The 15,645-nt window shown below is 52.5% G+C and overlaps 2 protein-coding genes across 2 annotated transcripts in view; one reads left to right on the top strand and one right to left on the bottom strand.

The window, feature by feature from the left end:
• Positions 1–254: 254 nt before the first annotated feature.
• On the bottom strand, positions 255–9,804 carry MRPL21 (mitochondrial ribosomal protein L21). The gene is made up of 7 exons (XM_003419534.4): positions 9,688–9,804; positions 7,633–7,690; positions 5,656–5,741; positions 4,311–4,474; positions 2,702–2,754; positions 2,194–2,297; positions 255–367 (listed from the first exon to the last, which is right to left on the bottom strand). Exons 1-7 carry the CDS (start codon positions 9,785–9,787, stop codon positions 306–308), a joined length of 627 nt encoding a protein of 208 aa, XP_003419582.1. The 5' UTR covers positions 9,788–9,804; the 3' UTR covers positions 255–305.
• Positions 9,805–9,862: 58 nt separating this feature from the next.
• Positions 9,863–15,645, top strand: part of IGHMBP2 (immunoglobulin mu DNA binding protein 2) — a 40,707-nt gene continuing 34,924 nt past the window's right edge. The window contains exons 1-2 of the mRNA XM_064287628.1: positions 9,863–10,001; positions 11,931–12,100. Of these exons, the coding sequence (XP_064143698.1) occupies positions 9,916–10,001; positions 11,931–12,100 (256 nt within the window). The 5' untranslated portion in view covers positions 9,863–9,915. The remainder of the gene's footprint in view (positions 10,002–11,930; positions 12,101–15,645) is intronic.

Genomic DNA, 15,645 nt, shown 5'->3' with positions numbered 1-15,645 from the left:
CCCCAAGGCCCTCCCTCCCCCGAGCCAGCCACGGGCGGTGGGGAGGGGGAGAAGGATGGCCGAGAGTGCGATTGTCTTCCACAAGCACACAGACCCTAGGAGGCCCTGCCAGGAGGTTTTCCCCAAGTCCTGTTTTCTCTGGCTCTGCGGAGAAGTGGTATGTGTTAAGAATAAGCTTGTTGCCACAGAGCTTGAGGCAACATGGTCATGCATAACAGGCCTGTGGGGCTTCCTACATAGCACACACACCCGTCTCCTTGGAAAAGCAGAGTTTATTTTTCTGCTTCTGTCAACATGAGTTCCAGTCACAGGCAGGGCGCAATCTCGATGGTGTTTATCCGGAGCACAGTCTGTGCTGTGACAATAACTGCAGGAGAGAACACATTGACAGGCTGGCAGCAAACTCTGTGCTGTTCGCCAGGCCCCGCTCCACAGGCAGCGCGCGCCCAGACGGCCCCAGCAACACCAGGTCACCCGCTGGGGCACGAGTTCCCTGTGATGCTCCCACCTGCTGCCCACACGTTCCGTGCACAGGCTACACCAGCTCTGTGGCTACGTGGACGTCATTGCAGAGGCTGGAACACCCAGAGCCTAGGGCCGGCACGTAGTCTTCCCTCCCCACACTGCTCACACCTGGTGACCTCGCCTGCCTGGGATGGGATGGCCTCCACCGGGCTTACCTGGGGGCTACCTGGAAGCATCCAGATGTAGGGGAGGCTCCCCACTAAAGTGGCTTTAAGGTAGCCTGGGGTCACCGTTTCGGGAGACCCTAATTCACTCATGCTGCTGTGGAACGGCCGGAGGTGCCACTGTTGCGGGTGTACTTTAACTACTCCCCGCTCACAGCAGCGGCGGTGGTAGGACTCTCGCCTTCCATGCGGGAGACCTGGGACCAATTTCCAGCCAGTGCACCTCATGCAGCTGCCACTCGTCCCTTAGTGGAGGCTTACGAGGTGCCATGATGCTGACCAGGTTTCAGCAGGGCTTCCTGACCAAGATGGCCTAAGAAGAAAGGTCTGGCAATCTACTTCTGAAAGTCAGCCACTGAAAACCTAATGGGTCACAACGGTCCAGCCCATTGTGTGTGGGGTCCCCATGAGTGGGGACCACCTCACCGACAGTTAAGTATGACACCGTAGTTTAGGCTGACAATCACTTTTGCAAATGAGAGCTGTAATAGCCATTTCCCCTGACAGGGCTCTATACCCACCCGCCGTATGCTAGCCAGGCCCTGGGCCACCCCAAGGAGCCCTGGCCCCCTGGGCTGTGTCTCCTGGCGGGGCCTCCTGGCGTGGGTGTCCACTAACTGCTTCCTTGGGGGCAATGCTAGGTGTCCAGGCCTGGAACAGAGAAGTGCAGGGTGGCGGGGACGGTGAGGACTTTGGCCAAGCTAGGGGTCAGGAACTCCCTCAGGATGGGCAGAGGAGGACAAGCCGTGGGGGATGGAGTGAGGCCACCTGGCACAGCCTCTCCCGAGACCTCACCTTCCCCTGCCCTCCCTATGGGTGTGTTGGTGTTTACGGACACCCCGGTCCCCTGTGCCCAGAGACTGCTGGACACGCTCCGCCTGCCCCTGCTTCTCTGTCTCGGCCACCCAGGAGCCCGGGTGGTGTCTCCTGTGTCACAGCCAATGCCTGATGCTTCTTGGCTTCTGTGGCCAGGACCAGAATGCCATCAGGGCCTCAGCTGCCTCACGCCGCAGGCCTTGGCTCACTCACACTGTTGAGTAATGGCTGTAATGGCTACAGTTCATTTCCTGTGCGGCTCTGACAGTCCCCAAGTGGGTCTATCTCAGCGAACCCACCCCTGCTCCTAGCATGCCATGGGGGTTGTGTCAAGCTTTTTGCTCCCATAAACAAAGCTGTTGCCCATATTCTTGTTTGTATCTCACGGTGCATGAGTGTGAGAGTCTAGCTGGGGAAGAGCGGAATTGCTGGTTGTGGTGCGGATGGGTGTTCAGCTAGTCCCAGGGGTCGTCCACATCACAGCTCTGGGGGCAGTGACTGCGGGTTCCCAGAGACCTGCTCCCACCACCCTGGCGCAGCTGAGAAGGAATCTTGACAGACCCCGGGGCCTCCTCACCTCAAACGGCACCTGGCAGAGGGTAGGGAAGTGCCTGGCCCGGCCCAGGGAGACACGGGACAACAACCAAGGCACAACAGTGCCCCGGACGCCAGCTACGCTCTTGCTTACTTTTTTTTCTCCTGTAGTTTCTCCTTTTCTTAAATTTCATATTGATTTTTGGCCATGATTCTGTCTTTTCAATGACTGTGGCTTCTACTCGAACAAGATCCTTTCTAGAAGGAAGGAGAATAAACAATGACATACCGTCTGATTATGTTTCAATTTTACTCACACCCCACGTGAGAATTTCTAAAGTAAAATTTTATTTTCCTTTCTGCTGATTATAAAAGGAACTGTGGACATTTTGAAAACTACGGAAGCATGTGAGGAAGGTGAGTTCTGAGCAAGACATCAGCCAGTCCTAAAGGGACCGCACAGGGCTGGATGAGCAACGTGTTCTTTTCAGGGGACGCTGACGGGTACCCTCCACCGCTCTCAAGCAGGAATGCGTTGTGTGTGGCCTTTACAGCAAGTGGGACCAGACCCCCCCTCACACCCAGCCTAGCTGCACTGTCTCCTTGGTCCGCACAACCAGCCCCCAGTCTGGAGACCATGCCCGTCATGTAACAGCACGTACCCAAGGAGCGGCTTGCCAACTAACGTGAAGTTGTCAGACCCAACCAGCAGGACCTTGAAAAATCAAATGGGAGCACTTATTTAATCATCAGCTCATGACCAATCAGTAACAAGGGTCTGAGGCTAGAAGTAAGGATCAAGTCTCACGTGGCTGCACTGCTGACGCGCAAAGGAGCAGATTATCTGATATCGAAAACACTTGAATACGCATTTGATTTATGCAATGACTCCTTTTAACATCAAAAACCTGGGTGGGCAAGCTTCCAGGCTCGTGGCCCTGAACGTGGCGGGGTGCTCTTACGTTCAGGCCCTGGCTGCCTTTGTCGCAGTGGCTCTGCACTCAGATAACTGCCATGAACCCCCTACAGAAACTGGGGCCTTTTCGAGCAGTTGATGTTACTGCTGGTACGGCGGAGTCAGGCTCAGCTGTGTACTAACGGCTGCGAGCTTGTGTACAGCCCGGCAGCCACCCGCAAGGTGGGGAAACCGGGACGCTAAGCTGTCGCAGGGGAAACGTCTGCACTCCAACCACAACGGTCACCTTATCAGATGTTGGGAGAGTGTCTTAAGTTTTACTGATGAGGACGAAATCCCATCCCATCCAACGCAATGTCTAAAGGCAAAGTACATTTTACAGCAATGTCAATGGACGATGTACAGTAGATAGTAACAAATAATAAAAAGAAGCTTTTAGAGTTGATTTCAGCGTGACACGTTCTCCGTTACGGGGTTTCCTAAGTTCTGCGAAGCTGTCTGCATTACGTGGGTTTCCCATAACCTTTCTGTTAACATGGAATGGCTCAAAATGGTGTCTTTTAAAAAATCCTCAGAGACATGCTCCTGAAGTCTCCTACATTTCTGACATGAAAAAACACTGGCACCCTGGCCTGTATGTGGCGACAGGGTCCCTGACATGCTTGGGGAGAACCGGGCTCCGCTGGCTGCTGGTGCTTCACGACAGCTCAACTCACAGGCTGCATGCGGGAGGGCCTGGAGATGGAGGTTGCTGCCCGCCCTGGTCTACAGACACAGAAACTGTACCACCGTGAAGGAAGGAGGAGTTTTAAATAGTAAAATCACACATATGAATTATTAAATACACCCTGGAAAAATCAGCCATTGCAGAGATAAATGCAGGTTGATCCGCTCGGCTGAATCAGAACAGATCACTCTGTGCTGGCTGGGCCGTGAGGTACATCAGTGCCTGGAAGTGCCCTAAACAGTCCCGGTTAAAAATGGCAGCCACAGCAGACAAACCCAAGGTCAGAACAGTGTTCTGGCCGAAATGTAACCTTGTTCCCCTTAAATCTGGGCTTCAAGACCCACTCTGTACTTCCTGGGATGTTTACAGTACCTCAGGGCCAAACATTTCCCGGGGAACGTGCTGAGAGTGGAGGGCAAATCAATATGGACACGCTTCGTTCCAGAGGGAGCAGTCGCCTCACCTGCACTTCCTGCGGCTCTGCCAGCGAGCAGGAGGGAGGGCTCCGGGCCAAACATCCCCCGTCCCTTCCAACAACGCAGGGTACACCTCCTCCCCTCAGCGGTGGACTGGGGCTGGGGTTGCCTCCTTGGTGACTCAGCCCGAGTGCAGGGAAACCATGCCTCACCTTCTCCAGGCGGATCCTCTCGCCACAGGCGGCATCCAGCTCATTCTCAATCAAAATCAGGTCCTCACTGGTCACTTTCCACTGGTGGCCGGCGAAGTGCACCACAGCAAAGAGCCTACCGTACTGGCCCGTGGCGATCAGCTCATTCACCTTGCCCACGACCTCTGCGGGGGAAGGGGACAGGTCAGTAAGCACACCTGGGAGGTAGCAGCCCCTGCAGGGGTCTCACCGTGCAACCCTCCACTCTCCCCAGTGACCCAGAGCTCCGTGAAGTGTCTTGGGCTGATGTGACAGCGGTACGCTTTCTCAGGCTGCCGGCTGAGCTCTTGCCCCCCTTCTCCCCGCCACCCTGTAGGGGCACCGGCACCAAGTACTGCAGGGCCTGCCCCACTCCCAGGAACATCGCTCACCATGAGAGGCCTGCACAGACCGACATCCCCACACGTCAGACCGCCAGAATGCCTCACACAATTCTCTGGCCCATGCACCCGGCCTACGCGGCCCCCTCCTTACGAATCTGGGGCAGTCTTGCTGGGGTGTAACAGCTGGAGGACTGAAGGGTGTAAAAACCCCAGAAGTAAAGGGAGGCCTTAGCACCTTTAGAATTAGCTGGGAAGGCCTCTAACCCACGCCTCACCCACCAGGGCTCCTGGCTCGTCTCCACTGTTGCTGCTCTGACTCAGCCCAGACCCCTCCACCAGGGCTATTCACTTTCTGAACAGGTGCTCCCCGTGTACCAGCCCAGTGGCCCTGGCTCAGGGTGGGGCACAGGCTGGCGTGGCCGTTCCTGCCCTGGACATGCAGCTGAGGCCACAGCTGCAGCCGGCAGTGCAGGGCTGACGGCATCGTCCTGCATTGCGTCCGAGGCAGTATGGTAAAACTAGAGGATTCCATGTGATAATTGGGATTCCCAGCTTCTCTGAAAACTGAAGGTCCGGCATGGGCACGGCCGAGGCGGCTGCTGGCTGTGCCCTCTTCCTCACATGCAGCATCTCACACGGCTCCGAGGGCTCTGCCTGTCTCCAGCAGGAGGACGCACCGGCCCCCGCTGGCCATCACGCCTGGTGCCCTTGTGCTTGGGAGGGGTCTTCCTCTGAACCCACAATTCTACCAACAGACAGGGAGGGCCGCCCTCACCCCGGTACCTGCCCAGAGTGCGGCAGGTGCTCAGGGACCATCCGTGAGGTGAACACATTTCACATTTTGGTGTCAGCTGGCAGAAAATTAAGAGGCGCTTTTACACGTGCTGTGTCCCAGAGCACCTGGAGGTGAGACCTCCTCGACCTGGGCCAGGGGATGCCTCTGGCTGGAGGTATGGGTGTGGCCTTGCGGTGAAGCCTGTTACCTGCGTGGTGCTTCACCTCCTCAACGGGGTCGGGCAGCACGACCTCTGGCCAAGGTGGCGAGCTCAGGGAGGTCTTAGGAACGTATCTGTGAAGACAATTTTATAGACGCACATCACACTCCCGTACAAAGGTGCACAGACCCTACGAGGTGATGTGCACAAAAGGCTAAGAAGCACAGGGTCCCACCCGCTCAGGGAGTCGGGCTTGGGTCCTGCAGGCCCTTGTGGGGAGGCTGCCCTTGCAGCGGGAGTTAGCTGCCCTCAGACATTCACAGGAATGGCTGGAATGCTGGGAAGGGGCGTGCGGGTGTGTGCACCCATGTATGTGTGTGTACGTGTGTGCATGCACGTGTGAGCTATCTTGATGTTAAGTGACTCCAGGCAACACCAACGCTGTCTCTCTAGTACAGACCCCACTTCTGCTGTGACCCTGAGGACAGGCGCCCACACATGCTCTCAGAACCCCATATACTTCAAGGGGCAACAGCAGTCATTCAGTGATCAGGGCAAGAACCCGAGGATATTGTGCTGTAGGCCAGCCCTCACTCCTGGGTGGGCACCCAGGGAGGCCGGACTCTCCCGGTGTCCTGGGGCACCCTTACCCTCGGAGGCTGAACCACTCACCCCTTCTCCCTACCTTCCCCATACGCTTTACTCTCCCCGCCTCCCGAATGCAGTTATGGTGCTCCCCACTCCCCTCCCCGCAGGCAAGGGCATCGAAAGCCTGGCTCCAATCGCCCTTCCCTGCATCTCATGCGAACAGGACTACTTTCCTTGCTCTTCCCTCACCTTATGAGCCCCAGCCCCTACCCGTGCCAGGTGGGTGCCTCCTCTTCCTTTCTGCCCAGACAGGAGCTGTGTGTCACCCCTGCCCTGCCACTTATGGCTACCATGATCTTAGGCAAGATGTTTACTCTATGTCCCAGCTCCTTCAGCTGAGAAAATGAGAACAGAAGCAGCAGCCTGAAGGGCTGTGGTGGGATGAGATCAGCCAATGTTCCCAGATATGCACTAGGCAGGGCCACAGGGCTGGGAACGTGGCCAGTGTGCTGTACCTGGGGCCCATCACAGTCTGTCCTTGCTACAGCCACGGGTCTGTCCGCCCCCCACCTCAGTGACTATGAGTGCCATATGGGCAAAGTCATCTCTGTTTTAGTAACTCCGCCTGTTCCACCCTCTGCCTCAGTTCCCAACTCCCTGACCCATACTTCCCTCTAATACCTGGCATCTACAAAGAGGGAAGGCCTGGTGGCACAGTGGTTAAGAGCTCGGCTGCTAACCAAAAGGTCAACAGTTTGAACCTATCAGCTGTTCCTTGGGAACCCTATGGGGCAGTTCTGCTCTGTCCTATAGGGTCGCTATGAGTCAGAATTGACTTGACGGCAACAGGTACAAAAAGGGGAGGGGTAGCCAGAGCCCAATCCAAACGATCCTGACTGCTTTTATGCTTTTGTTGTTGCTTCTAACAGAAAATGAAATTGCAGTTTTTCTACCCCAGGGCCGCATAAAAAACAAACAACAAAAACCAAACCAAACAAACAAAAGCTGCCTGCAGGGAAACGTGCTCTCCTCTCGGGCACTGACACACAGAAGGTCTCAGCACAAAACTTACTTCTGTTGTTTACATTAAATTTCTTTTTGTTTTCCAAGTGTAACATTTTAACACTCAGTGTGATTTTCAGATCATGTCAATTCCTCCTGGAGATTGTGATACAGCCTTCTGCTCTCTCTTCCCAGTTAGAAATCTCTGATTAGGAATTACAAGATTTCCCTTAAGGAACTACAGCTATATAAGGCCTAAAACGCCTTTCTCTCGGGGTGTTTGCAATGCTATCTATATTTAAAGGGCCTGAGGAAAACACTGCCAAAAAGTCAAATTTAAATATTCTTGAAAACCTGATGTTTGAATTTATGAATTCAGAAAGACAGTCCTACCAATGAAAGGAAAGAGCCACCAAGCCCCGCGTTTGGCATTACCCTTGTGGAAGTGAAGAGCTCTGGGAGCAGAGCTGCCGAGCAGCGGACCAGAGGGGAGCTGCGGGAACAAGAGAGACAGGGATGATTACCAGCGTGAACCACAAACTGCCCTTTACCGTGCTAAACACGCAACCGCAGTCACTGGTCCTAGCCAGTGTAAGCCACGGCATCGTAACTTCTGCAGAAAACTCTAGGGAGCCAAGCTAAAAGCATGTGGTTCTAGTAGCTGGTTATCTGTTGCCATGTGCTCATCACGCCATGTCACAGTACCAACTGCAGAATCATCTTCCCACGCACTTGGTCCTCAACCAAGTGCCTTGTACGTTTGTCTCCATTCTATGTCCACCTGGGGGAGCAGCCTCCAAGAGGGCCCCAGTGAGCCCCGCTTCGTGGCCTTCTCACCCTTGTGTGGACCCACCTACAGGGTGGGTGTGGCCATTGGCACATCACTTCTGAGACCAAGTTATAAAAGAGACCGTGGCCTCCTCCTGCGTGCCCACTCTCTCTCTCTCTGGCTGTGGGGGCTGCTGTGTTGTGAGCAGCCACACGTTGTTGAGCAGCCACACGGAGAGGAGCTGAGTCCTGCTAAGCACCACAGGAGTGAGCTTGGCAGCACTTTAGCCCCAGTGGAATGTTGCAGTAAGTGCAGTTCCAGCTGCTGCTTGACTGCAATCTCTTAAGAGACCCTGAGCCAGACCCTTCCAGCCCAGCTGCTTCTGTATTCTCAGCACTCAGAAACAGTGTGAGATAATAAACGTTTGCTGTCTTGAGCTACTAAATTTTCGGTAATTTGTTTTGTAGTAGCAGATAACTAATAGTTTAGGGGACAAAGGCACTCACAGTCAGAGGAGAGAAATACAGTGTATGGTACTTTGAAAAAAACAGGGGAGAGGTTTCTCAGTAAGTACAGTTCCTGGAGAAGGACGTCGTGCTTCTAGCCTTTAGAAATAGCTTGCCTAGTTTCACGTAATTGTATTTAGGTGATCAGGCTCACTCAAACACTTGAAACTTATTCTTTCAGAAAACAATCAAGGATTAACGAACATGACTCCAGAGATCTTGTAATCGTGGCTCACTGATCCTGTGATTGTCTTAGTAAGATTTCTATTTTTTATTCTTTATAATGTTTATGCAGATTTATGTATTCTGACATAATCCTCTACCAATCAAAACTTCTTGTTCAAAATTCCTGATTAAATTATACATAATTACCCTCAAAAATCTTAATTGGTGCACTGATTTACTTAGTAATGGTGTGATACCCAGCTTTAAAAGTTGTCTGTTAAACCTGCATGTTGTTGCTGTTAGGCGCCCCGGAGTCGGTTCTGACTCACAGCAACCTGTGTATGACAGAAGGAAACACTGCCAGGTCCTGTGCCATGCTCACAATCGTTATGCTTGAGCCCACTGTTGCAGCCACTGTGTCAATCCAGCTTCTTGAGGGTTTTCTTCTTTTTAGACGATCTTCTACTTTAGCAAGTATGACGTCCTTCTCCGGGGACTGATCCCTCCTGATAAACCTGCACAACAATCTGTTAATGGTGTTCTGAGTTGTATATTTTGGACAAGAGGCCTGCAGAGCTTGGACAATGCGATCCTCTTTTATCTCTGAACCATCTCCTGTGCTCCTTCCCCCTTGCACCCTGCACCAGCTGCTCTAGTTCCTTGCCATTCCCGGAATCCGCCAGGCACACGCCTGCCTCCGAGCCTTCGTCCTGTGACTTGGGGGTGCGTTTGGATCACTCCCGTTTCCCTGCTGTGTGACCCTGGGCAAGTTACGTAACTCCTCTGAGCCTGAGTCCCCACCCCGACCCCTGTAACACAGAGAATATACAGAAGCTGAAGCGCCATAGTCAAAATTTAAGCTATTAACGGGAGAAACCGAGATCTGCACCCAGGTTCCCCTAACTCCAAAGCCCGTGCTCTAGCCACCGCATCAAAACACGTGATCAAACCGAAGCCACCAAGCTGGACAGACACGGACGCACACGTGGCGGGACGGCAGGGAGCACCGCTCGCCATGCCTCCCCCTCCACTCCGGGGCCCGGGTCTCACCCGCTCCGGGGCCGGGTGCTCTGAGGATGCTGCGGCGGCACTCAGACGCCAGCCGCCCGAGGTTGACCCTCAAAACCGAAGCTACTACGGCCGCCGCCATCTTCCTGCAGCCGCGGCCGGAAGCGGAAGTGGCGCGAACGTCGTGCGTCGACGCATCGGGTCCGGGGGGGGAACACCGGCCCGGCTGGGAGCATCCGACGGGTAGAGAGCATCGGCCCGGCGGCGGCCATGGCCTCGGCGGCTGTGGAGAGCTTCGTGACCAAGCAGTTGGAACTGCTGGCGCTCGAGAGAGACGCGGAGGTCGAGGAGCGCAGGTACGGTCGCCGCCTCCCTGCGGCCCCAGCCCGCCCGGCTCAGAGCTCCCGGGCCCTCCGGTGCTGCCGGGGCCGCGGGGCTCTGCTCGGCCGCCTGCAGGGAGGGCTCCCTCCGGACCTCCCGCGGCAGCCTGTGGGCGTTTTCCGACCCCTGGGAAGCCCTTTCGTTTCTCGGCCCGAAGCCCCCTTTCTAGACTTGCACTCAGAGGGCGGTGGTGGTTCACCGTAGAGCCCTCGCCTTCCATGCGGGAGACCCGGGTTCGGTTCCCAGCCAGTGCGCCTCGGGCGCAGCCAGCACCCTGTCGGTGGGGGCTTGTGTGTTGCTGGGATGCCGACCAGCCTTCAGCGGAGCTTGCAGCCTGAGGTGGACGAGGAAGAAAGGCTGGCGATCTACCCCCCAAAAATCAGCCAAGGGAAACCTTATGGGGCACAGTACACGGATCCCGTTGTATATGGGGTCGGCGTAAGTTGGGGCCGACTGGAGGGCAGCTCACAGCCACCCCAAAGCATACAGCTATAGGTACTGGTCCTAGCCCCAGTTCAGCCCCAGCTGCTCTCAGCCTTTTTCCCTATTCATCCGCTCAGTAAGCACCGTTTGCACCTATTCTGCGCTAGGCCCAGGCAAAGCAAGTAAGATACGGCCTCTGGGCCTCTGTGCCCGGTATGGTCAACTGGAGGCTGGGTGTAAGCAGACAGGGTAGATGGAAACGTAAACAACTGCCTTCCAGTGGGAGAAATGCTGACAACTCCTTTACAGCTCACTCCCCCGTGCAGCAGGTTACTGTTGTCACCCTCACTTTGCTGATAGGGAGATGGAGCCAGAGAGGTAAAGTCACATGGTAACACAGGTGTCAGGATTTGAGTTGAGGCACACGGATTCTAGGGTTTGCACTCAGCCAGCACACTGCGGGCAGTGATGGGATTTGTTTGAGAGCGTATTGCTGGTGAAGGTTAAGTCAGCCCTCCCTTACTGGAATCCCAGCTCTCCATCTATGGCTGTGTGACTCTGCAGGTTCCCTCTCCGAGCCTGAGTTACCTCATCTGTAAAATGGCAACAGTTCCCACCTGGCAGGTTTACTCTGAGAATGGAATGGCCTCCAGGTGCTTGGCGTGGTACGCAGCGCCTCAGGTTGGTAGCTGTTCCTGACAGCAAAGGAGAGAGACAGAGGGTGCTCATCCAAGGGGCGTCTGTTCTATTCTGTGCACGGAGCGTGGGCAGCAGAGCTGTTAAGCAGGTGACGGAGGTGGATCGATCTGCATTTTAGCAGGCTCACTCTGGTACAGCTGCTGGACAGCTGGTCTGGGAGAGGCCAGAGCTCAGGCAGTTACAGTTACAGCTGCTATTGAGGCAACTCTGATTCGTGGCGCCCCGGTGTGTGCTAGAGTAGTACTGTGCCCCGTTGGGTTTTTGATAGCTGATTTTACGGAATTAGGTCACCAGGCCTTTCTTCCGAGGTACGTCTGGGTGGACTTGAACCATTGACCTTTCCGTAGCAGCCGAGCACGTTAACTGTTTGCACCACACAGAGACTCTGGTGAGGCTAAGTTAGGAGACCATTGAGTTCAGGTGAACAGTGACATTGGTGTGAACCAGGGCTACAGCAGTGAGCATGAGAGGTGGAGATAGACTCAGGGTATAACTGGGGGGAGGGGTTGATAAAACTCAACGACTAATGGGAGTAGGGGAGGGTAAAAGTGAATGAAGTCTCCTTGGGTAGCTGAGAGGAGGGTCCTGGTGTCATGGGCACCGGGAGATATAGGAGGAGGAGCAGGTTTGCGAGTGGCCCGGTTCTGAGTTTCGTCGGGGAGTATTTAGTGCTCACACAGATCTCTTTCTGCTTTTCTCTCCCTTTTACTTTCCTCCTGCATGAATGGAAGTAAAGGCCTGCAAAGTACAAATATTGAGAATTAATGCCGTGTGTCTTCCAGGTCCTGGCAGGAAAGCGTCTCCCTGAAGGAGCTCCAGAGCCGAGGTGTTTGTCTGCTGAAGCTCCAGGTATCCAACCAGCGGACTGGGCTGTACGGGAAGCTGCTGGCCACCTTCGAGCCCAGGAGGTGCGGGTCTGCTGCAGTGCTGCCCAGCAACAGCTTCACTTCCGGTTCGTGCCATGTTTGCAAACAGCTTTATTGAGTTAGAATTTGCACGCCATGCAATTCACTTGTTTAAAGTGTACAATTTGATGGAAGAAACCCTGTTCTCTTTAACTGTCACCTCCCCACCCTCCAGCCCCCCAAGCCCAAAACGCAGTGCTGTTGAGTCAATTCTGACTCATAGCAACCCCATAGGACAGGGTAGAACTGCCCCATAGGGTTTCCAAGGCGGTAGTCTTTATGGAAGCAGACTGCCAGATCTTCCTCCTGTGGGTGGCTGGTGGGTTTGAATCTCTGACCCTTTGGTTAGCAGCAGAGTACTTAACCACTGTGCCTCTAGGGCTCCTTCCCTAAGCCCTGGGCACCCACTAATCTACTTTCTGTCTCTATGCATTTGCCTACTTTGGATATTTCATATAAATGGAACCATACGCTATATGACCTTTCTGTCAGGCGTCTTTCAGTTAGTGTGATGTTTGCAAGGATCATCCGTGTTGTAGCATGTATCAGAATGCCATTCCTTTTTTTTTTTTTTTACACATTTTCAACAGCTCTATTGATATATAAGGAGCCCTGGTGGCACAATGGTTAAAGCAGTCAGCTGCTAACCGCAAGGTTGGCGGTTTGAACCTCCCAGCTGCCCTACAGGAGAAGGATGTGGCAGTCTGCTCCGTAAAGACCACAGCCTTGGAAGCCTGCGGGGCAGTCCTGCTCGTCTAACACAGGCGCCGTGAGTCAGAATCCACTCGGTGGCAGTGGCCTTAGTGTTGGTTATTGATGTGTAATTCGCATATACGGTTGACCCATTTAAAGTGTATAATTCAGTGGGTTTTAGTATATTCACATAAGTGTACAACCATCACGATAATCACGTTAGAACATTTTCATTTCCCCTAAAAGAAGCTGCCATTTCTCAGTCCCTCCCATCCCATTCCAGCCCTAGGCAACCACTAGTCTACTCTTTGTAGTTTTGCCTGTTTCATATAAATGAAACCATACAGTATGTAGTCCTTTGTGACTGACTGGCTTTCTTTCACTTAGCATGATGTATTCAAGGTTCATCCGTGTCGTAGCATGTATCAGGACCTCATTCCCTTTTATGACTGAGTAATACTGCTATCAGAAATATCAGGAAACGTGTGCGGCAGGGTTGTATTCTTTCGCCATACCTATTTAGTCTGTATGCTTAGCAAATAATCCAAGAAGCTGGACTATATGAAGAAGAACAGGGCATTAGGATTGGAGGAAGACTCATTAACAACCTGTGCTATGCAGATGACACAACCTTGCTTGCTGAAAGTGAGGAGGACTTGAAGTACTTACTGATGAAGATGAAAGACCACAGCCTTCAGAGTGTGGATTACACCTCAACATAAAGAAAACAAAAATCCCCACCACTGGACCAATGAGCAACATCATGATAAACGGAGAAAAGATTGAAGTTGTCAAGGATTTCATTTTACTTGGATCCACAATCAAGAGCCATGGAAGCAGCGGTCAAGAAATCAAAAGACGTGTTGCATTGGGCAAATCTGCCGCAAAGGACCTCTTCAAAGTGTTGAAGAGCAAAGATGTCACCCTGAAGACTACGGTGCGCCTGACCCAAGCCATGGTATTTCCAATCGCATCACGTGCATGTGAAAGCTGGACAATGAATAAGGAAGACCGAAGAAGAGCTGACGCCTTTGAATTGTGGTGTTGGCGAAGAATATTGAATATACCACAGACTGCCAAAAGAACGAACAAATCTGTCTTGGAAGGAGTGCGGCCAGAATGCTCCTTAGAGGCAAGGATGGCGAGACTGCGTCTTATATACTTTGGACATGTTGTCAGGAGGGATGAGTCCCTGGAGAAGGACATCATGCTTGGCAGAGTACAGGGTCAGCAGAAAAGAGGAAGACCCTCAACGAGGTGGATTGACACAGTGGCTGCAACAATGAGCTCAAGCATAACAATGATTGTAAGGATGGCGCAGGACCTGGCAGCGTTTCTTTCTGTTGTGTGTAGGGTCACTATGAGTCGGAACCGATTCGACGGCACCTAACAACAACAACAACAACATTGTTACTGCATGGATATCCCACATTTCGTGTATCCATTCATCCGTTGGTGGACATTTGGGTTGTTTTCTCCGTTTGGCTGTTATGAATAATACTGCTGTAAAAAGTCATGTACAAGTTTCTGTGTGGACATGTCTTCATTTCTCTTGGGTACATGCTTAGGAGTAGGGTTGCTGGGTCACATGGTAAAAGTTTGTACGTTTTTTCGTGCAGAAATATGTTGACTCTTGCTGGCATTCAAACTGTGACTTTTATTCTTGTAAAAGAATAACCGAGGTTGGGAGAAGGACAATGAGAAACTCCACAGCTGCATGGCTTTCTCATAGTCTAGATCAGCAGTGTCCACAATGGCAGCCGCTGGCCACCGTGGTTATAGCACTTGAAATGTGGCTAGTGATGTGTTGAAAGTGTAAAATATACCCCCGATTTTGAAGACTTGGTACAAAAAACAGAAATCTAGAATATATCCTGGATAATTTTCTGAATATTGATTATATGTTAAATGGATCACATATTCTTCGTTTCTAAGGTTAAATGAAATATATTACTATTAAAATTAATTTTACCCATTTATTTTTTGTTTTGTTTTTAATGTGGCTGCTAGAAAGCTTTGAATTACACGTGGCTCTCATTACATTTCCGTTGGACGGCGTTGGTCCGGGTTGCTGAACATGCAGCCTGTGTAGTTCTGTATTCCCGTACTTTCCGTACCACACATACTGTGGCCAAATCTGTGCGTCTTAGTCACCCAGCACTGCTGTAACAGAAATGGCACAAGTGGATGACTTTAACAAACAAATTTACTCTCTCACAGTCTAGGAGGCTAGAAGTGCAAATTTATGGTACCAGCTCCAGGGGAAGGCTTTCTCTCTCTCTTGGCTTTTGGAGAAGGCCCTTGTCATCAATCTTCCCCTGGTCTAGGAGCTTCCCATCCCATGGACCTTGGGTCCAGAAGATGCACTTCGCTTCTGGAGCTTCTTTCTTGGTGGCGTGAGGTCCCTTTCCTCACTGCTTGATTCTCTCCTTTATATCTCAAAAGAGGTTGACTCAAGATACAACCTAATCCTGTAGATTGAGTCTGGCCTCATTAACATAACTGCTTCTAACCCTGCCTCATTAATATCATGTTGTTGTTGTTGTTAGGTTCTGTCCAGTCGGTTCCAACTCATAGCGACCCTGTGTACAACAGAACCAAACCCTGCCCACTCCCGCAGCAGCCTCACAATCGTTGTTGTGCTTGAGCCCATTGTTGCAGCCACTGTGCCGATCCATGTTGTTGAGAGTCTTCCTCTTTTTCGATGACCCTCTACTTAACAAGCATGATGTCCTCCTCCAGGGAGTGATCCCTCCTGACAACATGTCCAAAGTACATGAGCTGAAGCTCACCATCCTTGATTCTAAGGAGCATTCTCATTGTACTTCTTTTAAGACAGATCTGTTTGTTCTTTTGGTAGTCCATGGTATATTCAGTATTCGCCAACACCACAATTCAA

Source organism: Loxodonta africana, chromosome 7, assembly GCF_030014295.1.
Source record: "Loxodonta africana isolate mLoxAfr1 chromosome 7, mLoxAfr1.hap2, whole genome shotgun sequence".
Taxonomy (NCBI): Eukaryota; Metazoa; Chordata; class Mammalia; order Proboscidea; family Elephantidae; genus Loxodonta; species Loxodonta africana.
Note: the sequence above shows the minus strand (reverse complement) of the source record. Positions and strands in the feature narration are given on the sequence as shown.